The 27,209-nt window shown below is 41.8% G+C and overlaps 3 protein-coding genes across 7 annotated transcripts in view; all 3 read left to right on the top strand.

The window, feature by feature from the left end:
* The window catches only part of megf10 (multiple EGF-like-domains 10), a 28,391-nt gene extending 24,781 nt beyond the window's left edge, over positions 1–3,610 (top strand). Inside the window, exons 21-25 of the mRNA XM_028417743.1 lie at positions 47–162; positions 267–390; positions 692–736; positions 820–1,029; positions 1,147–3,610. Coding sequence (XP_028273544.1) covers positions 47–162; positions 267–390; positions 692–736; positions 820–1,029; positions 1,147–1,313 — 662 coding nt within the window. The 3' untranslated portion in view covers positions 1,314–3,610. The remainder of the gene's footprint in view (positions 1–46; positions 163–266; positions 391–691; positions 737–819; positions 1,030–1,146) is intronic.
* Positions 3,611–4,916: 1,306 nt separating this feature from the next.
* LOC114443618 (very long-chain acyl-CoA synthetase) lies at positions 4,917–11,143 on the top strand. Of its 2 annotated transcripts, none has more exons than XR_003671457.1 (10): positions 4,917–5,424; positions 6,039–6,242; positions 6,439–6,597; positions 7,035–7,159; positions 7,577–7,771; positions 7,934–8,024; positions 8,121–8,319; positions 8,490–8,587; positions 9,042–9,198; positions 9,284–9,421. XR_003671457.1 is itself a non-coding variant. In XM_028417824.1 (10 exons), the coding sequence occupies exons 1-10, from the start codon at positions 4,947–4,949 to the stop codon at positions 9,458–9,460; spliced, it is 1,857 nt and encodes a 618-aa protein (XP_028273625.1). In that variant the 5' UTR covers positions 4,917–4,946; the 3' UTR covers positions 9,461–11,143. The 2 variants fall into 2 exon arrangements, 1 of the variants encoding a protein (XP_028273625.1); XM_028417824.1 differs by having other exon boundaries at positions 9,068–9,198; positions 9,284–11,143.
* A 201-nt stretch (positions 11,144–11,344) lies between these two features.
* Positions 11,345–15,551, top strand: prrc1 (proline-rich coiled-coil 1). Of its 4 annotated transcripts, none has more exons than XM_028418563.1 (9): positions 11,345–11,466; positions 12,136–12,271; positions 12,800–13,195; positions 13,335–13,480; positions 13,593–13,695; positions 13,771–13,934; positions 14,040–14,143; positions 14,590–14,692; positions 14,808–15,551. In XM_028418563.1, the coding sequence occupies exons 2-9, from the start codon at positions 12,175–12,177 to the stop codon at positions 15,015–15,017; spliced, it is 1,323 nt and encodes a 440-aa protein (XP_028274364.1). In that variant the 5' UTR covers positions 11,345–11,466; positions 12,136–12,174; the 3' UTR covers positions 15,018–15,551. The 4 variants fall into 4 exon arrangements, with proteins under 4 accessions (XP_028274364.1, XP_028274365.1, XP_028274367.1 ...); XM_028418564.1 differs by lacking the exon at positions 11,345–11,466 and adding an exon at positions 11,473–11,876; XM_028418566.1 differs by lacking the exon at positions 11,345–11,466 and adding an exon at positions 11,473–11,806.
* Positions 15,552–27,209: the final 11,658 nt, after the last annotated feature.

Genomic DNA, 27,209 nt, shown 5'->3' on the forward strand with positions numbered 1-27,209 from the left:
TAAAACAAATCAGATCAATCGCTTTGCTAACGCTCACATTTTTCAGATGCTCATCCACCTACATGTGAGGCCCACCCAAGCAACTACTTTTCCAACCCCAGTTACCATACTCTGACCCAGTGCATCAGCCCCCCTCATGTTAACACTCGCCCATATGGAAAGGTATGGGTGCAGTTCATATTAAATTGTATGGGGATTGAATCAGACTGCAGTCTGTTAGTTGAATTTCTGTTTTTGTTGTAACATCCATCATATATCACCTTTAGGCCAAGAACAACCAACTGTTTGTGAACATGAACAATGTAGATCAGAGAAAACGGGCTCCTCTAGTCAGTCACACTGGCACATTGCCTGCAGACTGGAAACAAGACGACTGCTTCAATGAACTGGGTGAGTTGAGAACAACAACAATGGATCAATATTTATATAGAACACATTTCTAAATACACAACATGGTGTTCCGTGCTTGTTTTATAATGTAAAGGATCTTGGAGAAAGTATAAAGTCCATCAGACACCATAATGTTAAGTCTCACTATATGCAGATGATATTAAACTATGAGTGCTTATATAATGTTTTCAAAATAAAATGACAAAGGAACAAACTCATTTATTTCTATATTCAACAGGATGGGATACATTCTAGCCTTCTTACATTTTGATTCACTTTGTTTACATTTTGTGTATTTCAGGAGCTTACGGTATTGACAGGAGATACATGGGGAAATCTTTAAGAGGTAGATCCTGTACATTATTGCTGCACTTTTCAGTTTAGTACTGTTTTTTAACTCTCACTGGGTTGTTTCTTTGTGTTATTCAGATCTGGTGAAGGGCACACCCTACCATGCCAGCTCCAGTTCCCTCAATAGCTCTGAAAACCCATATGCCACAATAAAGGATCCTCCACTGCTGACAGCCAAAAACACAGAATGTGGCTACGTGGAGATGAAATCGCCAGCCAGACGGGATTCTCCATATGCCGAGATTAGCAACAGCAGCCCAACCAGCAACCGAAACGTCTACGAAGTTGGTAAGGAGCTTCATCTTACATTACATCTTCAGACATTTATAAAAATGCTGGACTGCTCCTTTAAGGTTTATATTATGTTCTTCGTATAGGACCTAAATCACCTGTCTTTGATTTCAGAGCCGACTGTCAGCACCATCCTGTCAACTGGAGATGGCAACGGCCATGTGCAGTTTGGCCAGGATCCATATGATCTACCAAAAAACAGCCACATCCCCTGCCACTATGACATCTTGCCAGCCAGAGAGAGTCCTTCCTCAGAGCTCAAGGAGCTGGACAGTGAATAATAGCACAGAGACTCAGCTCTGAGAACAGCGCTCACCTCCAAACTGTAGCTCCAGCACTGGATGTTCTACAAAAAGGCACCCACGACACTTTCACTCGTTATCTTTTTTATCTTTGACACTATCATTGTAATTACATATCTTGACTTAAAGTGGGCAGCCTATAGAGGTTTGGAGGTTAGGGAGAACTGTTGTTGTATCTGCGATGAAGTCTTCGTAGGTCATTCCACATGTCTGTGAGGAAAGGACTCACCATGCTTCAGTGGAAGCAGTTGGTACGATGTGTTCACTGACCACTGCTAAATGTAGTGTTAACGATGGTTCACTGTCAAATGTGACAGCTGTCATCACTGCCTGATCCCTCTCCAAGGACTCAGGGGTTTCGCAACACAACAAACTGCACAATGACACTAACAAGGTGTACTTGTTTGTACATGAGAGGTGATCTGCCATTGGTTGGATCACTGTGGGTGTTGCCTGGAAGGTGGTTTCAGATCCTGGTTCTATATATAAGAATTTGAAGGGCTTTAATTGTCATTTCCAATCCATGTGTGAATGATTGTAAGGCTTTCATTACAACGTTCATACTCAGTGGCCTCCATTTTGGCTATAAATCACAAGGAGAGAAACTGTGTCACTCTATGGTGTGTTTCACCTGGCAAAAACTACCCTGATGACATTTCAGAACATGTAATGTAACTGACAGGAGTTTCTAAAAACTACTATTATAAGCCACAGGTGTCACTCTTAACAAGTGTTTCTTATTCTTACAGTTAGAACCTTTATATGATCTGAGCACTTTGTTTCAAGCTTACCGAAGGCTTTCACATGTAACATTTATACCAGTCAGATCTCTAGTTTTTGTAACAACAGTATTAGAAAGTGGTCATTTAATGAAGTGTATCAAAGATTAGCTGTTTCAGGCTGCTGTCAGTCAGTTTCGGATTAGTATTTAAGATAACCAAAGGTATAAGTGCCATTTAAAGGCTGTTCTTATCAGTCCACGAGGTTCTTCATTTCACTCTAATATTAAAACATTTCCTTTTTTCAGAAATTATCCATAAATATACATACTCATTGCTCTTTAATATCACATTAGTATAAGGTGTGGATGGCATTATTCAGGACAGGGAAACAATTGCATTGTTCACAATGTTCACAATTGCTTACATTGTAAATGAAACTATTGTTTGCACTGCACCCATAATAATCTTTTTTACATATGATTTGAAAGTCTGGTTCAGACCAAATCCTCTTGAAGAAAAGTGTTTTTTTTTCCGCTTCTCTGCTATCTCAGCTACATTTGGCCACTGTCTTTTTAGTAGAAGAATAATTTGAGCCCGTACAGCAACACATCTGTAGGAGAACCTTCTGCAGAAATGCACTGGAACTCCTGCGTGTTATCACGATAAAGGGCAGAGACGAAGTTTACAAGAAAGTCAGTCCCACTTTTCAAGCACTTATTTCTGTTCCCATGTATCCGGATACATACATAAGTTGATGTTTTATGTTTTTGTTTGCTTTGCTTATTGTGTTACTGAAAAAAAAAACGTTTGGCATAAATGGAGTGTTTAAAATGTTCTATGTGAAAAGAAACCAGCAGAGGCTGCAGACATAGGAAGGAGACGCTTTCCCAAAAGCTGGTGCGTGGTTCTTCCTTCCATTTCCTCATCATATTCATTCCACTATTAACACCACCAGTGACCCTCAAGGCTGAAGGACCCAACGTGATTCCACAATGACGACGTCACATCATCATATCACCAAGTTGTTTGTATAATGGTAGCTCATGATAATCACTCTTGTCGTGTAATTTAAAGGGCTCAGCATATCTAATGAAATACAAGCTTAAGCTGGACTTTGGCTTTTTGAAAGGATGATTCTAACAGGCCGATTTCACACTCATACTAATTTGTTATAAATATTGTCGTATCGTAAACATTGTAAAAACAAATGACTGTATTTTTCTTTCCTGTTCTGTGATTGGCCTGAATTAGCGAAGTCTTAAGCTGTTCTGAGCCTGATTGAAATGTAAAATAATGTACATACTTTAGTTTGATCTGTTGTAACATCACCCAGTGTCTTATGGTCAATATTGAAAGGAGGAACAAAAGGTTTAGCATTGAATGGGGAAAACACACAAACCCTGACATCTCTTTTGTAATTAAATGAGTCTATTTAAATGATATTTGTTCTGAACACTTGAAGTTTTCCCAACATTAACATTTATACCAAATTCATCTTTTTGTAAATGTTATGAGATCCTTCTGTTGGAATAATCATTTACACTCGAGCTGCCACTGCACTCTCCTTTATCTAATCTGATGACAATGGTTTAAACACTACAACCATGAGGTTCTCTCTGTCTTGCTTTTTGGAAGTTTGTCCTTCATTATAGTTTTTTTTTGTGCAGATGCTTTGGAATAAAATGACATAGGATCAAACAGGCCTCTTCTCTTTGTTAACTCTTCATGTGACAGACATCAATAAGAACAGTATTCAATTTATAGAACTATTGATTACATATTTAACATCCTCTTGAACATGTTTACTCTATGCTAAGATGAATTTAGCAACATCAGAGGGAATTTTGAGCATAATCTGTCGACAGCTGCAGAGCTTCAGTCTGTTACTCCTCCTGTCCTCTGCAGTCTGAGGTGGACAAGCTCTCTCCTGAAAATTTTAGGGCTCAGTTGTGTGGCTGCAACTGTCTGTCACTGTGCATCGCTTCTGACTAATCATGTAAAAAAATGGACAAAGTGCAGTACATAAAGTTGGATGATGACTATCTGAGAACAACCTGTCACTCAAACCACATTGGCAAATATTCAAAACTGTACGCCTTGACGTGAATTTTATAACATTTCAGTTGCTGGGGAAATTATATGCAGAGACCAACAGTGTTTTTGTCCCATGCTGTACATGTTTATTTCTGCTGTACATTTTAACATGACTTTCTGGAGGCAGCCTCAAGTGGCCACATCAGGAACTGCAGTGAGGTTACTGCCTGGTTTGAATGCAGCCATTTTCACCATCATCACCTTTAAGCTGATTTCTATAGTGTACTTTGAGAGTCTTGAATACATTTATCAATGATGTATCTGACCTATATCTATCTATCTTTTCTATAGTACTGTATTTGTGTTTAAGTACCTGTAAATGTGGAGATTATTTGTGTTTTTGAACTAACCTGTTACCTTTTCATTGGGTCTGTTCATGTACACTCATGCAAAATGACCTTAACGTTTATCTCACCTGAACACCAGGATATTGTTTTCAGATTTACACACTCTGGTGGTGGAGAGTCTCAGCTGTAGTGAGGAAAAAAATTTGAGTGAGAATGGAGGACTGAAAAAGCTTGATGTGGAACATGGCTCAGGTTTAAAAGCAGGCTAAATGTTTAGCATCCTGTGAGGGGGGCTACAATCACTCTTAGTGGCTTCCAAATAGTTTGTGGCAGCCCTGTTAAATCTACAGACCGTTCATCTCCTCGCTCATCGCTCATTGGCTGTCACCGTGCGGCTGTGAAATCGCATAATGAGAGAGCCATCAGGATGTCTGCGGGCTTCCTACAGGCATGCGCGATATCAGGCAGTTAGTTGAAGTTTTGGATCAGTCCTACAGTGAGGTGTAAAGATGATAACTCTGCTGTTTAGCAGCGTATTAGCAGGTTTCCTGGCTCTCTTTCTCTACCAGAGGATCACCTATCCCTTCTTCTGGGACGATGTGATTTATTACTTAAAACTTCGGAAGTACGGGAAGACTTTGCAGGCTCGCATGCAGCAAGGAATCATCACATACCTCGACTGTTTTCTCCACCAGGCGAGGAAGAATCCGAACAAACCTTTTATCATCTACGAAGATCAGACTCTGACTTACGATGGTGTGGACAGGAGGAGTAACCAGTTTGCGAACGCGTTCAGGACGGAGTGCGGGCTCAAACAAGGAGACATTGTTGCCCTGCTGATGTGCAACGAACCGGACTTTATCTGTGTGTGGCTGGGACTTTGTAAACTCGGCTGTGAAGTTGCTTTTCTTAACGTCAACCTTAAGGCCAAGTCTCTGCTTCACTGTGTGCAGAGCTGTGGAGCCAAGACGCTGGCTGTTGGCGCAGGTATTTTAATCTCACGCTTTTTACGCACGTTTACTGTCAGTCCTGCTCTCTGTGCTGTGATTCCTGAACCTTCCTGAAGGTATTTAAAGAAACTTCACTTTCCACAGCCACTCCCCGCACACACATGGGAGTGGCTGCAAAATCTGTGCACACTTTAGAAGTTATTATTATAGCACACACAGCAGCAGAGATGGAGGAAAACATTTGTGGGGTCTCTGGGGTCCCAGTGCCACACCTGAAGAAAAGTTTTTTTTATATACAGATCAATAAGTAGAATGATAAATGTGGTTTATGTCATCACATCGAATAATTGAACTTCTCAATTTCTCCCTGTTAAAAATATTAGATCCTTCATTTTTTTCTCCTGAGGAAAGTTTCATTGTGTGAAATGCAGTCAGTTGTACTGATAGCTGACAAGTAGAAAGCAAAGTACTATCATTAAGAGTACCATGTGTATATGATAAAACTGGCTCTACCTAAATTCTTTCAGTGACCCCTTGACCCCAACTTTACTCCATAATCACATCTGTATGCAGGGTCAGAGTAATTCAGTCTGATAACACGCTCTTTCATTGAAGCTACAGTGATGTGACTGACTGTCACCTTTTCTGCAGATTTGGTGTGTTTGGTGGAGGAGGTGCTGCCTGATCTAAAGAAGGACACCGTGCATGTGTGGGTGGTGGATCACACGTCACCCTGTGAGGACATCGGCAGTTTACTAGATAAGGTGGAAAGCATGTCTGCAGAAACCTTAAGTGAGCTCCCTAAAGTGGATGTCATGTCGAACTTCCTCTTCATCTTCACCTCGGGCACTACAGGTAGGCCAGTGTATGGAAAGCTTCTCTTCCACACATCAGAGTTTATCAGTGAAAAGCTGCAGGCCTGTAAGTTGCTTTATTATGTCTCCCCCCCCACAAAGAAAAAAACCATCAGCAGATACATGTATCTCAGTATTCTCTTAACTTTAACAAACTGCTGCTTACTCTCTCACTTAGTGCTGTCCTTGTCTTCCAGGTCTCTCTAAGGCGGCCCGTGTGGGTCACCTAAAATCCATTGTGAGTATGGCCTTCTTTCACATGTGTGGAGCCACATCTGATGACATCATCTACATCACGCTGCCTCTGTACCACATGTCTGCCTCCTTGTTAGGGCTTGGAGGATGCATACACCTTGGTAAGAGCAGTGGATGCAATTTATAACCTCAGTCTTTGCAGTGCACATATTAAAACCACTGATTCTGGCTTATCATTATATTGTTATGATGGCATGGATGGGATACATAAGGTCTTGAATTTGGTGTGTCTAAAGCTGTACAAATGGGCTTTAATAATAGTTTTTATGCATCAGCCTGTTGTGTTTTCCCACAGAAGTTCTAACCAACATGTACAATTCCTGGAAGATCTGCCTTTTATACTAAGAACTTTATGAGGTCCAGAGCAGGAAACCAACATGACGACAAACAAATTCTTTTTATAGGCCTATAAGGAATTCTCACTTCCTTACAAAAGGCTGTAACAAAGCAGGGGGAATTTCTCACTACAGCTTCAGCCATAAATTCTTAATACTGTTTCCCTTCCCATCCCCTCACTGTCTTCCTCTTTGGATTGTAGGTGCAACTGTCGTGTTAAAAAAGAAGTTCTCTGCCAGTCAGTTTTGGAAGGACTGCGTGAAACACAACGTGACTGTAGTGCAGTATATAGGAGAGCTCTGTCGATACCTGCTCAGCCATCCCCCGGTAAGATGGATAACATAAGTCATTTATTAGAATGTAGGGTTTGAATCCAAACTGGAGTTCAGAAGTAACACCTGCTCCCAAAAACCATCATTGTGTGTGTCCTGGCTGCGTCTTGTGTACTGGTTCTGGACAGGTTAAATCTGCTATAATGACCACATTATGTGTGTTGTATGTAAAACAGTCTGTTATACATAGCAATGGTCTCTTCTTTAGAATTAACACATCACAGAATCTTACAATTGACCAATCACAATGAAGTGTTCCCCACAGTGTAATAAATGAATCAAAATTTAGTCCTTGTTCAGTAAAGGCAGAAAAATAGACTCCACAGAAAACATGAATATATTATGACTCTTCATAAAATTCAGCTCATTCAATAAATGCTGCTTTGCTAACCAGGTCTTCTCCTGCCTCCAGGTTCCAGAGGAAAGGGCTCACTGTGTGCGACTGGCAGCAGGAAGTGGTCTGAGGGCAGATGTTTGGAGGGAGTTCATTAAACGCTTTGGTATAATGAAGATCCGAGAGGGTTACGGCTTGACTGAGGCCAGCATCGGTTTCCTCAACTACACCGACGAGGTCGGGCCGATTGGGAGGGCGAGCTACTTCAACAAGGTCAGCAGTGAATTATTCTGTCACGTTTCCCCTGTACATAGACTCGTTAGTGCTCATGGAGCGCCTACTTTATCCACATAGGACTGTCCATTACACATGGACACATGGAGGCCATCTAATATATTATATAAGTCAGGTGGATTGACTCTTCTTCTGTTTCAGCTCTCTATGCCCTTTGAACTGCTCCAATATGATCCTCAAACTTATGAGCCAGTCCGATCAGACTCTGGGAGATGCATGCGAGCACAAACAGGTAACAAATCACCTCTCACAGGAAGTCTCAATGCTTCATATATATACATCTCTGCATGAAAGGAAATACGTACACTAACTGCACGTCTCGGCACAGGAGAGGCAGGGATCTTGGTGGCTCCACTCACAGCTATGAACCGGTTCCTGGGCTATGCTGGGAACAAGGTCCAGTCTGAGAAGAAGCTGCTCAGGGATGTGTTTAAGGTTGGGGACGTATATTTCAACACAGGAGACCTGCTGCTCCACGATGACAGGGACTTCCTGTACTTCAGGGATCGCATTGGAGACACGTTCAGGTACCGTTTCGGTCTGTGTTATTATTTTATTCAACATAGGCAGCTGTGGGGATTCAGATCAGCCTAAGTAGCTGCTGTGTTCAGTCACAGGTATTTGTTAATGGCCATAAGAGCAGCTGCCCTCAGTCAGGTTTTGCTTGTCTAAATGCATCTAACCTCATGTCTGACAGGTGGAAAGGAGAGAATGTGTCCACCACAGAGGTGTCAGAGGCATTAGGTCTGCTCAATTTTATCCAGGAGGCCAATGTCTATGGAGTCACTATACCAGGTCTGTGACTTCTGCTTCATCTACAGTGGCACATAAATGTGGTCTTTAGTTTAAAGGTAGGGTAGGAGATTTTGAAAACTCAGTGAGAGTCAGCCAGATTTCGAAAGTTAACACACCTTTCTCTCGGAGCTCACCCCAAAGCCACGCCTCCCAATCACATGGACGCGCATTACCTGAAGACGAGCTGTGGTCTGTGACTTCGGCCATCATGCACGTACCTCTCTGGTGAACGCAGAGCAGGAAGAGAGTGACAACCATATTTTTAGCGTTTTATAGCTTCCACAGATGATTCATATTGTTCGTTTTAAAGCGAAACTGCCGAACTAATTGGTTGCTATCGGATTGTAAAGAGAAGTTACACTAATTTAACAAAAAGTATATCAGAAAGAAATCTCCTACCCTACCTTTAAGTCTGGTTATAATTTATTGCTTGAACATATTTGAAGCAAAGTAGTTTTTTTCTTTAATCTGTGTATGCAGGATATGAAGGCCGAGCAGGCATGGCTGCCATTGTGTTAAATCAGAATCACAAATTAGATGGAAAAAAACTCTACAACCATTTGGTGAAAACCCTGCCTGCGTATGCCTGGCCCTGGTTTCTGAGAATCCAGGTACGTCATGCAGACGTTCATCACCCTCAGTGTGTAGTTTGAAATACAAAGTTGTGTGTTCATGCATATGAATGCCTGTTTTCAGACATCTCTGGACGTGACGGAGACCTTTAAACAGCAGAAGATGAAGTTGGTCCAGGAAGGTGTTAATCCAGAAATCACTCATGAGCCTTTGTATTTCCTTAAAGCCTCTGAGAAGGACTACATCCTGCTGACTTCACCTCTGTATCAAGACATTGTGTCTGGAAAAATCAGTTTATAAACATTGTGGAAGGTCAATTCAGGCTTCTACAGTGCATAAACTAAATTTAAGACAAGTTAAGGCCAGATTAACTTTAGTAAAACCCTTAAATCTGAGTTACAACAAGCTGTATTTACATGAAATCCACTCCCACGGCTGTGAACAGTTGAGCCAATGAATGACTCTCTCAGACAGTTTTTATTAATATATATAAAAACTATATTGTAATTTAACAAAAAATAGATTTTAGATTTTCTTTTTCCTTGCTTCTAATTGTATTCAGATTATTTATTTACATCAACTGCAAAGGGAAGTCTTTATAAAAACATTTTATATTAGTCTTTTTTTAACAAACTTTACTGAAATATACTAAAAGTATTTCAGATTTGACGAAGCGTCCATGTGTTTTGGTCCAATTTTTGTACAAATGTGATACCTCAGGAATGTCTCCAGGGATTATTTTTACATCCACCCGGACTCAAAAGATGAACATTTCAGACATGCACTAGTTATAATTAGCAGTGCGACTCATAAATGACTTTTTACAGATCGCTGTAAAATGGAACAACTAATTCATATATGTGACACTAATATATACTAATATGAAATTAATGAATAGGCTGCAAATTGTGCCACAGAAGTGGAAAATACAAGGTAGCCTACACTGTAAATAAAATCTGCGAGAGCTTGTGATAAGGGTGCAAAAGAACAAAACAAGTTTTAAATAAACATAAGAATACTGAAATGAAAAAAGAGACAAACATAAAAATATTATAGGAAATAATATAAGAAAATAATGGACCAATACTGTAAAAATATGAGGATTGTGTTTCTGTAGTTTGTTCGTGAGAGGTGATGTTTGTTTTTTGTTTTGTTTTTTTACTGAACCAATTCTTTGTTTTGTAATGAGCAAATACAAAGATGTACATTTCTTAATGGGGTGATTGCGATGTGTATGTATCCTCCGGTTTGTTTTAATGGTAAAGACACGTCCATTTTAGTCCACAAAGGAAGCCGAACAAACATGGAGAACTGAACTGTGCATGTCCGCAGTGGAGTGTAATCCTAAAGTTAGAGTCTCCTAATACTAAAATAAGTGTCTTTGTTCAGTAAGTGCAGAGTAAATGCAAAGATCTGTCTCAGGGTGCCAAGACAGCGCCAAAAAGGGAATTATCACAGGGTTATGTACTGGCTGACTTTTTAAAAAATATTGATCTAATAGAAATGTTTTCGCTCATTGTTCTGAGTGTGCCTAAAGTGTTTTAAACATCTTAAAGGCTGGTAAAAATTGTGTACTAATGTGTACTAATGCCTTCTTAATGTCTGAACAGAGCATAACATTAAAAAATCTCTACCTATCCTACTAGCAGAAGTATATTTATGTCATATGTATATGTTTACTAATTTTCTAACAGCTTAAGGAAATAACACACTATTTAAAAATCTTTATTTCTTTCAGGTCTTAACTGCTGAACAGTTTTTTTTTAAGTTTCATATTATACATCTGGCAAGTGGTCATGCTTTCAGTCAGAATGATGGACGAGTATCTGACGTTGCACAGTAAACATCTGGCTGTACTGGTGAACTGCACAGTGATCTATTCATTATATTATTCTGTGTATTTAGATCAGTGAAACCTGGCTGTAGAATTGAAACAACGTCGTATAGGTGTTATTAATAAGAAATGTACCTGCTCTATGTTCGTGTTATACGGGCAATTGGTTGCTGTAATGTATGTATTTAAACATTTTATTAAAATAAACTAACGATGCCAAAGGCGCACTTCGTTTTTTGTGTGCTATAAACACTAATCAAAGTTTTTTTTAATCTAAATTTAATGACTGACAGTCACTAACACGAAGAATTGGCATTCGGGAGTTTTCGTCAGTCACGTGCTTTTTACGGAGTCGGTCCGGGTACTGCCGGTAATGGGAGGAGTCACGGCCGAGCAGACGTGGCAACACAGGACGTCATCACAGTGTGTCGGTGGTTTATTCATGTGTGTGCGGAGCTAGTCCAGCTAGCAGGTGAGTAGTCATCGCACTGTTCTAACAAGACATGTTCCTCTTTGAGACGATCAGCAGCGTTAGATAAACAACAGCTCGCCATTTTTCCGTAGTCTCTGTTTTCCCGCTCCTGACCTGAGTGGGTTTGGAAGTCACACGTGTACAGCTGAGTCCTGTGTGAGAGGAAGCTAACACTGAATCTGTTTAAACTCCGCGTCGCTTAACAAAGTCTCACAGTGAAGCGTCTGTAGGAACTTAAACATTTTTAACACTGTTGTAATCAGTAGCGATAACATTAACGGGCTCGAACAACCTCCCAAGAAGACTTTAAAAGTTACAAACGGTAACCAATGAGCAGTGGGTGAGCTGGAACTTGCTGTTGTTGTCTTTGTGTGCTGCTTGCTGGAGTGTTGCCAGAGCATATCCTCAGGGTGAGTTACTGTGAGGGGGTCACTGGGGCAAGAATGGGCTGGAGCCCCCCTGCTGACACCTGTTCCTCCCCCACAGTGTAAACAAAGATGGCGCTGCCATCTGATTTACTGCATGTTTGCAATACAGTCTTGTATGTGATGGATGCACTGAGCTGACATTATACCATAGCACAAGGCAAAATCTGTCTTTTTGATAAGAAAAATAATGGATCACTGACTTATTGAACACATCCTGACTCATCATGCTCTCCTGTTGCAGCTACGTTCTGCCCTAAGGGTTGCATATACAGCAGAGAAAATGATGGAAGAAAGTGGGATTGAGACTACACCTCCTGCCAGCCCTACACCTCCTCCACCTGTGGCTGCCACAGTCAGCGCCACGCCAATCACTGTCGGTATGTCCTAATGAAGTGCTGCTGCGAGCAGATCAGGTTCCCTCTGCTCACTGTCAAGAACATATTTAAAGCTGTCATTTCTTATAGTTCATCCAGCCTGAGATTGGTAATGTAGCACAGCTGTGTTACACACACAGCTGCACTTTTTCATGTCCGTTCACCCAGACTGACTTCAGTTATGGTGCAGTGTAAATATTTCATTACTGACTTATATAAAATATGAGTTTTACACATAGAGTGCACAAAGCTGCAGCAGTCTGTAAAATACTGGTCACTGTTACACATGCTAATGAGGCTCCTGGCAACAATGTGTCACTTTGGGAATTATTTAACAAATACTAATACTAATACTAATAATAGATATCTGTTTTTCCTTCTGTTATATTATTCCATCTGACCATACTGTGGAAACTGGCCCAGTTAATGTTTACCTAAAACAGGAAGTCAGTGGAAAGCCTGTGTTTTTGCTGATCTCCCTGATGAAGTATGAGTGTGAGGATGCTCTGAATTTCCCTGTCTGTGTTTCAGGTCTGTCCAGTCCTCTGTCCCTCTCAGGCACCGGCACTGTCTCCATAGGTTCACCCGCAGTCTCTACCTCTTTTGCCCCTGCCTCCTCTGCTCCTGCCTTCAGCAGCCCCATGGCAGGACCTCCTTCCTTCTCTTCACACTTCCTTCCTGCCTCTACACTTTCCTCACCTTTCACTAGCAGCTCCCCCTTTCCTCCCTCCTCCTCACCCTCTCTGCCACCTCTGGCGTCTTCTATCAACCCAGCTGGTCCTCCAGCACCAGGCTTGTCAGCCCCTCCTGTAGGCCCGCCTACAGGCTTCTCCATGAGCGCAGGATTTGACATCACACGGGGTCACGCTGGTCGAACACCGCAAACACCACTGATGCCAACATTCTCCAGTCCTGCTCCTACACCAGGTCAGAGCTACTTTTAGTCTGTAGCGGAGCACAACCGACTGTTGCTATAGATGTTGTTGATTAATTTTGTTAGTAAATGTGTTCTAAGAAGACCTTTCTTGGCAAAGAATTGGATGAACAATTGCCCCCCCCCTTCCAGGTGTAGTCTCCAGCCCTATGGTTCAGCAGCCAGCCATGACAGGAAGATTTGATACTGGATCACCAATCACCTTCCCAGAAGAGCAGGATGACCCTAGAGCATCTGGAGTTGCCAATGCTGGTGGAGGCCTCTGGGGCTTTTTCAAGGTAACACCACTACAATCTAGTACTGCTTATGTTAAGTGGTCCTTTTATTAGTGGAAGATAGAAGCAGCGTTTATGTTTAAGACATAATTTATTAAAAGCTCTGTGTCTTCAGGGAGTAGCAGGTAACCCTGTTGTAAAGACAGTCCTGGACAAAACCAAACACTCTGTGGAGTCCATGATCACCACTCTGGATCCCGGCATGGCTCCATACATCAGTAAGATCAAACTGCTCTGTCCTTATCACTGCCCTTCCCCTTAGAAAGGTGACTGTAATAAGTGTTGCTCTGCAGAGTCTGGTGGGGACATTGACATTGTGGTGACTTCGGATAAGGATATGCAAGTAGAGGCGGTCAGAGATGCCTTCCAAGAGATTTTTGGGATGGCCATGGTCACTGGAGAGCCTGGTCAGTCTAACATTGCGCCACAGCCTGTTGGTTACGCCGCTGGTGTCAAGGTCAGTTTACTGCTGCTACCCAGACCGACTTTTTAAAAGTTCAAAAACAACACTGAACCTTTTTATATCCTATCATGCATAAGCTGATTGTGTGTCTGTCTGCAGGGGGCTCAGGAGCGCATTGATAGTCTGCGTCGAGCTGGTGTGATCCACGAGAAGCAGCCGGTGGTCTCTTTGGAGAACTTCATTGCAGAGCTTTTTCCTGACAAGTAAGAAGAAAACCTCTGACACACACACACAAGTTGGAGCTGTTAACCACTGCGCTCTTTGTTTCTCACACAGTCAGCTGTAAACATGTTTATTTCTGCTTTAAAATGAACCCTGTGGATATGAGCTGTAATGGCTGAATTGTCAAGAATTAAATGCTTTTTGCATATAAAGACAAAAGACTTTATCACACAGCCTGCGCACTGTGACTCTGTTGTGCCTGAAACACTCCCTGCTGAGCTGTGTGAAATGTAGCGACGGGAACCGGTGAAACATTTAGTTATATTTCTTTTGTGCCTCGGAGCCTCTGAGGTAGTAAGAGACGCTCCGTAGATAATGGAGTATGAAAAAAGCAGTGTGATCTTCCTCATTGCCTTTTCCTTTGCATCATGATGATGTAGTAACATATAAATGGCAGCAGTGTTCAGAATCCTCTTGTCGCCTCCAGGTGGTTTGACATTGGCTGCTTAATCCTGGAGGATCCTGGTCACGGCATCCGCATCGAGGTCTTCACTCAGGCGACTCCTCTGGCTCTGGATCACATCCAACAGGTGCATATTCACTTTTACACAGTATAGTATGGCCTTGAGTCAGTTCATTCAAAATCACTGCTGTAGAACCAGCATCTCCTCAAACTGTCTTTGTAACACCCCCCCCCCTATGCAGGCTCAGTCCATGACCCCTCCAGACTACAGCCTGCGCTGGTCTGGTCTGATTGTTACTGTGGGCGAGGTGCTGGAGCGCAGCCTGCCTAACATCAACAGAATAGACTGGCACCAGGCCATGACGGGCATGACCCAACGCCAGATGATCCAGAGCGCTGCTAAAGCTCTCGCTGGAATGTACAAACAGCAGCTGCCGCCCAGGACTCTGTGAGGCCCGAACGGGCCCAGATCCTGCCGCACACTAAGAGAAGGTGGACACGCATCTGAGGATAAAAGTAGCTGATAGGGGACAGAGAGGTGCCTCGTATCTCCACATCTCACTCTCCGTGTGTCCTCACAGGGCAAAGCCAAATGCACATTTCTTTTAAGATATTTGTGTTTACTGACATTCCAGCCTGTTTTACTGGATTTTAATGGAAGTCTGTCGCATCAAATCAATACTTTGTTGCCATCTCAGGCTTTAATGAAGAGGATCAGACTCTCTTCATCCCACCTACACAATACATACTGTATAGTATCACAAACCCATTGTGGCATATTCATATTCAGTGATTGTGCCCCAGTCGTTCTGTATATTCCCCCAAACTGATATGAATGTGTAGAAAAACAATGTGACTGTAATGTGGGCCTATAGTGTTTGAACTCAGTGGACCTGTGTTCTCTATGCTATCCTAAACTCTGCACTACTTTGGCAAGAAATTAGTGTATTGAATTAAAGGGAAATGATACACAGTGTGTGCCGATATCCTGACACTGCTGCCTGCTTCATTTTACCCTAAAACTAAGTAAAGATATCGTTAAGGATTTTTTAAAGTGTTGGTAGAGCTATCAATGCGCCGTCCATGTTTTATGCCTTCTGGCTGTAAATAAATCCTCTGAATGTCCTTATTGAAAACAAATATCCATTATGCAGAATTATCCTGTGACGGGGAGCCAGTACACATCCAGGCCTGGTAACACATTGATCCTTCCCCTCCTGTGCTTATTGATTGAGATAAATAATGTAATAATCTGTTTAGTGATTATATTGGAGCTATACTTTTTACACAACACTGAAAGACCACATTTTATATATATATATATATATATATATATATATATATATATATATATATATATATATATATATATATACACAAAATGGTGAGACATGTTGGCCAACTTGTACAGTAGCTTTACTGTGGCTGTGTCAATAATCACAGCCTGTTTTCAATGTAAAAAGGCCTCAGCTTAGCACCTCCCTCTGATGTCAGTCTATACTGTGCAACTGGGACACAGTTAACATCGTCATGTCATCAATATAACGTCTTGATTTTAAAGCAAAAGCATTTGTTCTTTTATTTCTTGCAAATGAATCACCTGCTATAACAGATGTGCTGTATTTTTGTGCGCTTGTTTAGTAAAACCAGCCTGATCGACGGGGGAGCAGCAGTGACCTGTGATGTGATTAATTTATTTTCTGTGGCGGTCAGGTGATCAGACAGAAAACTAAACATCATCCTGACAGTGACCTCTTGAGTGGAAAGGTCATTCTGTCATGTTTGTCCTGTAAATGTGCCTTTTTACACAAATAAAAAAAAAGTCACTTTTTCATGCTTATTTGGATCCATGCTTCACACCAGTCAACTTCTCAGCACACATTACTACACAGACATCTCCCACAGTTATTTATTCAGTGCTATTGACGCATCCATGCAATTCTTCTCAACCATTACTATGCTCATTCTCCTGATTATTCCTTTTGTCTGGTGCGTTGTTTCTGAGCATGCTGTCATCTCTGCTGGTTTCTGTTGCTAGATGAAAGTAGATATGTTTTCTGCAGTTTGCCTTCACGTGTCAGCGCTTCTAATGTCACAAATATAATGTACTGGTACATCAAAAACATTCAGAAACTAAACTGAAACTCTTCTCGTCCAGGCCTGAAAACCGGAGAGCTGTCTCTCAATATTCTGACTAAGTATACATCACCCGATCAGCTTCAGATCCAGTTTGCGAGTTGAGTAAAATTCTTGTCTGCTGAGCTTTCAATTTAAGCAGAGGGAGGCTATACAGTGTCTTCACATCAATGATTCATGGTGCCTGGGGGCACAAATCCTTTCATACCACAGAGCTCCTATACTCTCTATGTGAGGGGTTTGATCCACTGTGGCAGTGAGAAGAAGAAGAAGAAGTGATAGGAAAACCTGCTGCGAACCTTCAGCACTCTCTGTCTCACCACCTGGATGTCTTTAGATTGATCTTCTATCATCGCTGTGTGCCATGATGTTCTGATAACGATGAAGTGCAGTTCATAGATGCCATGAATTATTTATCATGGTGTTTTTATCTGGACTGTCTTCAGGGTTAGCAGTCCCCAATAAAAACACATATTCATATAGTGTTGTTGATGTGTTAACCCCTGGCTGGCCATATTGCTGTTTAGACATGGTCAAAGTCATGGTCACACACATTAATAATAGTGTGGGATGAACCACCTCCTGCATCCTTCAGCAGCCCAAGTGAAATGCTGCTTTCATTCGGATATATGCTTGATTTTAGGAAGCACTGGATGATTCTCATATTATTCTCCTCCTGTATCCATACTCTAACCTGGGGGATTATTTGCTTCCTCTGTGTCTAACTTTGATTAGCTTCCAGGAAAATCCCATGACATTTGCTGCAGCGTTGTAGATCCATTCCAAGGCTTCATTAGGGCCTAAGGCTGACAGCTACACTTCACTATATCGCTGACTTCTCATCTGTGGCCTCACAGTGGAGGTCTGCTCTCTAACCTAATCTGTGCTACTAATTCTGCAAAGTGATGGTTCACAAATTTTACACATTAAAGTGTGTTTCTAGGTGAGTGCATTTTATCCTCTTTCAGAGTGTTAATTAAAAACACATGTAGCACCGGTGGAGTTGTGAGGGTGTGATGCATTGAAAAGAAAAAAAAACATCAATCTTTGCTGAGAATTTCACAGATTCCATGCTGCAGGCTGTTTCTGTACCTGTGTTTCTGAGGATGTCTGCTCTCCTGAATACACAACACATCACAGTCTGGTCTTAAGTTACATGGTTGCTGGAGTAGCTCCCTTGCAGTGGATGAAAAGGTGTCTCTGAGTCTGAAATGAGCCAAATTGGTCCAAACTATGTGCTGCCTTTTGGGGGGAGTCAAATCATGTCATGGCCCACCTTCCACCTTCCTGGGTGGAGACCCCACAGACCATGACCCTATACAGTCTCCCTCACACCTGAGGCTCATCCAGCAATGGTGCTACTCTGCTCGATCCACAAGGTTACATTAAATGGTCCCTCTTTTTTAAATTAGATTAACTGTCTAACATTATCTTCCATTTATTTCCCAGAGTGTTTGCTGTAGAAAAGGTGTGTTCCTCTGTGTTTGAAGGCTGCTAAAAATACACCTGCCTTGCCCTGATATAAAAGCACCCGATCAGCTGTACCTGGAAGACACATGAGAAAGAAAAAAGCTGTACTATTTCATGTCTTCTTGTGTCTGGGTCATATTTGGGACACATTTTTTTAGTGTAACATCAAGTTTTAATAGTGTGTTGTTAGATTGCAGCTGCTGTATGTGAGCCTGTCTGTCTGCAGGCGCGGGGGGGCAGAGCTGCGGTGATGTGGATTGCTCTGATCCGCCCCTTCCTCCCAGCGGAGCCAAGAAGCAGCTGAGCGGGCTGGGAGGCTGCAGAGCCCGCAGAAGCCTGGGATGGCATCCTGGTGGGCAGCAGCACACACGGACCACACTGATTTTGTATGTCTCGGATCTCCCCATCGTCCTGAGCTGTGTTCCACCTGCTTGCCGCATATGCTGCTGAGAGGTGCGCGGGGAGCTGAAGGTAGAATGGGCCAAACCCTTTGGTCCCCTCTGTAACTCTGGAAATGGATCCGGCATCCGCGCAAAGAGACAAAGGTATTCATCAGTCCGCTGTTTCCTCACGAAGATGATCAGACTGTGTGTTGTGCATGTGCGTGTTATCAGTTGTGTGTGCGCAACTAGAAGCGTCTCTGCGACAGCGTGCGGCCGGTCAGTGTCGGTGTCGGTGTTGGTGCGCTGCACTTGTTGAGCGATGTGGATGTGTGAGCTCGGACCTCACCTGTCACGTTTCAGCTCTGCCATGTGTGACTGAACACTTGCACACAAGTGATCTGAGGGTGCAGCGTCCTTGTCACATTGATTCCTGCTGCTAACTTCACTTTGCCCCCATCCACCCACCCACCCGCACCCCTCCCGTCTTCTCCGTCAGCTCAGGGCTCTGTCATGATGTTGCGTTTTCTGTACTGCACTGAGTGAAGCTCATACAGCACGTATACCCAGCCAGGATGTGTGTGGATGTGTTGTATGAATGAATGGAGGGTCATAATTTGACACAGGATCTAACAGTGCCTTTTAATTAGAAGACTCCCGGAGATATTGCCATTCATTGTGTAGCTATTCTCTGTCATAGGCTGCAGCCACCCATGAAAATTTAAAGCAAAGTTGGCAGTGAAGGTGCAAATGTACCAGGTTGCATTCATGTTTATTTATCAGATCAATTTGATGTACAAAGTCATATCCATTCATTCAAAAAAAGTCCTCCAAACTACTTGACAAAACTCAAAATTTCCTAATCCAGTAAAGTGTGGGCTCAGTCTACATCTGTTTTTCCAGGTCCCTGCATAATGAAAGGGACAGGTCGCATTCAAGTGGCCATGATGACCCATTTGAACCCAGTTAGAGCCTGTTCTTTCTTAGGGAATTCTTAGGGTGATAATGAGTTTTTGAGTCTAAAAAAATTCAGATATTGCATGCAGATGAGCAACACTGATGGGAAAAAGGTTAGAAAAATGGGAAAATATGGTTTTGACCAGCAAGCACCAACATTGATAAATATGTGATAGACTTACATCAATAGTCAGATCGACTGAGAGAGTGCCAAAAAAGCTGAGTGCCAAAGTGTGTCTTTTCTCTGTGTGTGTGTGTGTGTGTGGTATTCAGGGTCAGATTCAGCGTTCCAAAGTGTTTTTTTACTTGACGTCTACAGCCCAATTATGAGTATGTGGATTAATTACTTCTGCATCTATGCTCACAAATAGAGCTTCAGCAAACAGGAGGACACAAATAGATTATGTAAAGAAACAAACATGTACAGCAAAGTGGTCTATAACACAGATGGATGATGGACTACACTGCATTATTGATGATACCCACAGACTGGAAATAAAGATGGATGAACCTTCCGTGATGTACAACACAGGTTACTAAAGAGTAGTTTTGCAGTTGGATTTGGCGGACTCTGGTCGCCATCTTGGCAGCTCCCGAGATGAGAAAATGTTTTCAAAATGTTCTGAGAATGTGCACCCCCCACTTCTTCTTCCCGATGAACAAATCTGGTCATTTGTTTCTTTCCTGAAGCCCAATGCATAATCTTATAGAGTTCTGTCATGCTTGTCTAAGTTAATCACAGTGTCAGCAGTCTCCAGGGAGCATCCATGTGATTAAATTCCATTTTGCAGTTAACACCTGAATGCACCACATGTTTTATGTGAGGTTAGTTTTATCTGGAGAGCAGCAGGTTCAGTGTGGCTTTCAAGTCCTATAAAGGACACACCTTTCTGGGCCGCATCCTTCAGGGATGCAGGACCTGAATTAGGATGCAGCTATAGAGAGACCAGAGGGAGGGAGGCAGGAGAAAAGAGATGGTAACCTGCCATGTACAAATATTAGAAATATGAGAAACTGCACAAAAGTAGTTTGTGGGAATAAAATTGTATATTTTAATATCTGAATAATAGTTGAGTGAGTTTTGAAATGAAAATATATTTTAAAATGGTACCAAAGGTCTCACTCTTAACATTTAATGTTACAAATATATAATTTAAATGATTTTCAAATAAATAAAAGTGATAAGGTTAAAAAGCTGCATGCACTGACGTGTCTGTTTCCCCTGGACTGCTAGTGTATATTATACTGTATCAGTTTCAGGCTATATTTCTCAAGGTCTCAGGGATCTCCTCTCCTGCTTGTTCTGCCTCTGGCTATTACATTTCCACATACTCTGTTGAATTTTAATTGACATTTCACAGCCAGAGGAGCTGTTTAAGACACACATTGACCTTTCTATGCCGCCTGCTCCCAGAGACAGACAGAGAAGTCTTAATGCTGCCGTCCTCTGCAGATTTAAAAAAGGTTACCAAGTATTGCTAGGTTGTTTTGAACCACTTTTCAGATAAATTCAGCTAAACCTGTTCTGTAACTAATCCAATCCATCTTTATTTATAGAGCACTTTAGTGCTAGTACCTTTGTTTTTTTAACTCCTCCACAGACATTTTAATACCCTTTATGCCATACCTTTAAGCGTCAGCCCTCAGGTTTAAGATTGATTTATTCATGTTTCACTGTGAATAAACAAGCAGCCTGTTTGTTTAGAAAACAATCCGGAGTAAATTCATATACTGTTACATTATGTCTGTGGATACTCTCATCCATCCAGGTAATAGCCAAGAGGTTAAATCGAGGCAAGACGTTTCGCTACTCCCCCGAGCAAATCCATAAGTCTAAAAACCATCTCCCTCATTTGAAGCATATAGTGATGCTTCAGTGTGAGGGAACCTGACAGATGATCACTTGTTTACTATGGAAACATAGCATCATTCTGCATACTTAAGAGTGCAGGTGAATATTCCACACTCTTGTAAGCTGTCATGTGAGTCCTTCATCTAGATTGTTGAATGTGAAGTGTGTGCTGTTCTGCCTTGTCTGTCCTTTGTTAACCTTAGTGAGCAGCTGCTTGACAGCTCTGCTCTTTGTATGTGTTTCTCTATCTCTGGGTGCAATAATTGTTTTCCCTATCTGTGAAACAGGCCCAGAGCACTGTTATCTGCTGCCCTGTACAGTGACTGTGAGGCTGAACAGATTGAGGCAGGTTCAGAAGGAGAACAGATCTGCTGTTGACCTTGTTTGTTATGGCACTTATCTTAATGCCCCATCAACGGGAAGCAGGGTTAAAGAGTCTGGTTGCATTCAAGGAACATAAGAGACTGCAAAGTATATGCACGTTGTTCCTTTTCTATGAGCATACACACAAACGTTAAGGATGTCTGTATGTTACACTCATCAAGTGTGCATACATCAAACCTATGTTTTTGTGAAAGAACCCTTTACTGCTATTCCTTTGGTCCTGCAGACAATGAGGTCCATCTGAAGGGATTGGGCCGGGCCGGTGTGAAGAGGATGCCACAGCGCCCCCTGTGGGAGCTGCAGTGCCACTGTCCCGTCCCCGCCACACACTTCTCTTCCTGGATGATGGAGGGAGAGCCCTTCACCTCTGCTCTCTCCTCTCTGCTGTACTCCGCCGGGGGACATTTTGTCGCCCTCTCCTCTTCCTCCTCCTCCTCCTCCTCTTCGTCTTCCTCCTCGTCCCATTCTAACTCGGCTGTCACTGCCATGTCCCTGGAGCAGAAGACAACTTTTGCCTTGGTCATCTTCCTCTTTGTGTTCCTCCTCATCCTCATTGTACGGTGCTTCCGTATTCTGCTGGACCCCTACCGCAGCATGCCCACCTCCACCTGGGCTGATGGCCTTGATGGTCTGGAGAAGGGCCAGTTCGACTACACTTTAGCCTAGGAGGGGGCTGTATGATGTGTTTGCCTTGAGCTGATGAAGGCGCTGACAGGCAGAACACCTGTCTGTTCATCTCACACTGCCTTTGTGATGTGCACACACATTCTGTTCTCACATGCACACAAGCGGAAGTTCAGTGTTAGTATAACATGGGTGTGTTTTACTCACATTCTCCTCAATGTGGATCAAATAGACTTCACACAGCATGACTGAATGTCAGTATGCCTGCACTGCCAGGCTCGTTATAACACTCAAACTTGAAGCTTTGATTATTTTTTAGTGTTTGTTTTTGAGATTATATCAGAATATTCTGAATTATTTATTAACAAACCTTTCTCCATGTTGCTAAGTGACTTAAACAGTCTCAAAATTTGCCAAGAACGGTTGCAACTTCAAATCACATAAGCTCTGCCTCGATTTATGCTCCCTGCAGTAGGTTAGTCTGCACTTCTTTGTTGCTTTCATGCTGAAACAAGTTTCGCTGATAGGAGTTATGTGAGCTTTTGTTGCATTGTATTCTTATTTTTTCCCTCTTCTCTGCCCTTCCCTCATTCCTTCCTCCCTTATATATCTTGTATTAAGCACTATAGAACTACAGTGGGGTCCAAAAGTGAAAGGTCCACATACAATCTGTCCTATTTTCATGTAAACTAACACAAGAGGGACAGTCTGAGTGTTTTGGAAGCAGATTAGTGTCAATGACAAGTTGTCTCCTTTTGAAGCAGCATTCAGATGACACTCAGGTGGATTTGATCGACTCTCATTCAGCCTGTAGAATTCTTAACCAACAGGTAAGCCTGTATCTGTGAGTGTAACAATAAACATGGCTGTGCCCATGTTTTCTTGCACAGCAGTGCATTATGGCATTAGAATTATGTCCAATTGTTATTGTAAACTAAGAGGCCTCAGTATAGGAGGCAGTAGATGGCAGTCTGGAAACTGGATCAGTATCCAAAGCACAATCAGTGATCAGACCATCAGAAGATCAACACAAGCCTTGTACACTGTCAGATAGAGAAGAAACGTCAGTACAATTTTCACAACTCAAACCCACAAGACTCCAATCAGTGCTGTCAGAAGAAGGCTGTGTCTCAGAGGAGGAGGATTCTTACTGCAGCAGGATAATGAACCAACACACAGCCCATAGCCTTGAAGACCAAAGACCAAGGAGTGCAGGCTGTAATGGACAGCCACCTGACCTTAACACCAGGCAAACACCAGGAGTTCATTAGATATTCTAATCAACATTTTAATATTATTATTTGTACCAAACCATTGTGTAATAATCATTCAGTACTGCTTTCTCTCTCTCTCTTGGACCCCACTGTATCTGATCCAATTAGGAGCAATCAGATTACAAACCTGCCCTGGTAATTGTTGCCAGCTTTTAGTACTTTGATACAAGAGAAGCAGAACGATGTGGTCTGACACCTCGCCTCAGCACTGACTACACTCACAGACACAGGCTCGGTGGTAGAAGGGGTGATCTTTATCAAAGTTTTGTACCAAACTGTATGTGTGTGTACTGCTCAGTGTCTCCTGGAAGATGTGAACTACTACAAAGTATTTCTTACTGAAAGCTGTCAGCCTCTGTCTGTGAACCGTTTACACTGTCAGGGCGTTCACTGACAGACAGTGTACATCAGAGATGACCTTGGGCCGACACTGTCAAACAGGGTAGCCATTTTCTTCCTGACACCTCTCTGTCTTATAACCCACTGCTGTCTCTCTGTGCTACTAATTGATATGGTGAGCTACCAGATATTGTAGCTTAAAGAGTAACTTAATAAACGCCACGTTTCTGAGCCAATCTGTTACATCTACATTATACACATTGATCCCAGCCCTGGCTGTTGGCAAGAAGGACTACAATCAATAGGGTTAGGCTATCTGTACAATCCTGTTTAAATATGGGACTAACAGCACACAGAGTGTCTGCTCAAGAACGATCTATGATAGACTTACTTCTCACAGTTAACATTCACTGTGGGTCTAAGTTTTTTTCTAGACTTGTTGCATTTTGGATAAGCCACTTTAGCATGGTGCAGATTAGAGGGAACCAGTGCACTGCCACAACCTATAGGTAAAATGTGGATGGTAGATTTTATATTTCCTGTCTATTATCTCAGCACAACACACTTAATAAGAATACCACAGAGTGAGGCTGCCAATTCAGCAGCGATGGCAAACAATATAAAACAATGATCAAGCTGAGTCCTGGTGTTAAGTTGCTCTTTAAGAACATGACATTTTTTTGGGGTTCATGAAATGATAAAACTTGACAGTGTATTGTATTTGTTCTAATTTTTGTAATGAAATTAATAAGTGAGAAAGAGAACAGGGTTTCACACTATAACAGGGTATCAGATTGAAGCTGAGTGCTCATTTGTCATGCACAAACATTTTTATCATCATTATTTAGAGTGAAATTTTATGCCCTCAGTAATGTAACCTATTAATGTTAACATTACAAACTGCCAAACTCTCCACCACACGTGTGGTTTGTTCATCAGCTGTTCACCTTCGCCATTAGTACACATACTCACCTCACTCTTTATGGATTCATACCATAACTTTATGAGGATGCACAAAGCATAAATGCCCACACTTGACCACAAATGTGTTATTAAACCTTACATATGGAGCCATATAAATTTTTAGATTGTTTTTTTTTTAGATTGAAGAAAGAGACAGTAATGTGAAAGATGTATCTATTGTGATATGATATATTATAAATACCCTACACACTGGGACAATACAGCACAAGAAAACATCTGCAAACACACACAAGCACAACCAGAAATGACCTTAAAGGGTGATGGACCTGGCTGGGACATGCTAACATTTTATACAAAGCTAATAAATAATGCACTCCCTCACGGCTGATCATAATCAAACTTCAGTAAATGGTAATAACCAGGATGCTGACTTGTTCACATTCAGTTCATCATTTCTAGTACACATTTTATAATTGAAATGAAATGTGAATCTTGGACTTTTGTCAGTATTTAATAGAGAAGTGCTGTGTGAAAACAGACAACCAGTGAATGTACAATGAACATATGAATGTACCTATCATGTTCAGTGTACTGGCTGTCCCATAATGAGGTCTTACATTATATCAGCCTCCCACTCTGACAATAGTATCTTAAAGCACACAGTGGAAACATGGAAAGGACTGTTTCTTTAACAACATCCGGGAATATTATTATTTTAATATATTTTATTTTGTATTTTTATTTTATGGTAATAATGAGAACAACACACACCACATTTAAGTTTATCAAGAAATGTATTTAGCAAATATGTCAAGGTACCAGGGGCACTTTGCTCCCAGTGACAGTCTTGTCAGCGGTGTCCTCCTTTATTCATGCCAAATGTAGAATTTAATTACATTTTCTCTTTATTAAATCTGGTCTCTCATCACAGCAGTGGCACTGTAACTCTTTTTTTTTATCTTATTGTATACACAGTCATGATCCTCAAAGAATCTAAGGATTCAGGTGACGTAGATGAAGTACCACAACACGGTCAATCACAAGAAAAGGTGATGTTATAACGATCATCTGTGTGGTTGGTTTGGAAATGTGAGACAGCACTTCTTGGCTTATTAGCCACTGAATATAAGCTTTGCAATGGACATCAGCTGAACTTGTTACAGCGAGAAGGACACAAAGCCGGTGTACATCCACAGAGACCAAGCCTGTGGCAAAGCACCAAGCTGTTCCAGTTTTTAACATCACTGCAGCACCTGCATCGGGACTGTATACTGTATCAGTGCGACAATGTTTAAAACCATGCCATGTACAGATGCTGTCTGCAATGTGTGACATTAGCTGAATCTAACAGGGGAACATTCATGTGCAGCAAAGCAAATGATTGTATTGTTATAATCAAAAAAACGAATCTGTCATTTTAAGTGGGAAAAAAAAAGTTGTACATTTATTTTTCAGCAGTGAGAGAAGCATCTGTTGTTTCCTTTTGCAGTCAGTCAGACATGTAGAAGTAACTACCTCTATTACTGTGCATCAGTATCAGTGCTTTTCTTAAAATGTGGAGGTGAGGGGTTATGAAATCCACTATCACAATCACACGTCCCTCCTGCATTAGATATAAGCTCCAGACTGCATCCACATGAATAATTCTGAGAGCTAACTCTGTGCTTAGAGCCCATGAATGCAGCTACTCTGCCTCTTATAATGTAATATACACTGGCTGCATATTTAAGTGGAAGATAAGATGTTTTTTTCCCTCAATGCTTAGCACTGTAACTCATCGGACCAAACACACTGTCAGCTGTTTCTGTGATGTAACATGTAACATGTAGGAGCAGTGACTGCTTCTCGCAATACAAAGAGGACAAATGCACAATCACACTGCTAATGTTATGGCTTTGAAACACTTTATACTGAGGTTCAAATCTTAATTAATGATCCACTGCAGCATGGAACTGAAATAACTCTTTGCTTTATTCAGCTAATGTGAATCTCCCTCCGACTGTTAAGATTTTACTGTCACTCATCACACTCTATGATGGTGGTGTATTTGCGGTATCGTGGTCCTGTTGCTGCTGTAACCTACATGGCCCGTGCTCCATCTGTTTGTAACAATGACCAAGGCACTGTTGGTTCAAAAAAAAAACTTAAACAAAAAGAAAAAGCTCCAGTGCTGATGTAGAGTTGTAATGTCCTCATCAGCCTACATGCAGGACTGTACAGGCTCTATAGTTCTGTGTGAGTGTGTGCTGCTGTACACTGTGGTGTCTGTCTGCTTTTAAAGCAGTACATTTAGAGAAACACATG

The sequence above is a fragment of the Parambassis ranga genome, chromosome 12 (genome assembly GCF_900634625.1).
Source record: "Parambassis ranga chromosome 12, fParRan2.1, whole genome shotgun sequence".
In the NCBI taxonomy this organism is placed as follows: domain Eukaryota; kingdom Metazoa; phylum Chordata; class Actinopteri; family Ambassidae; genus Parambassis; species Parambassis ranga.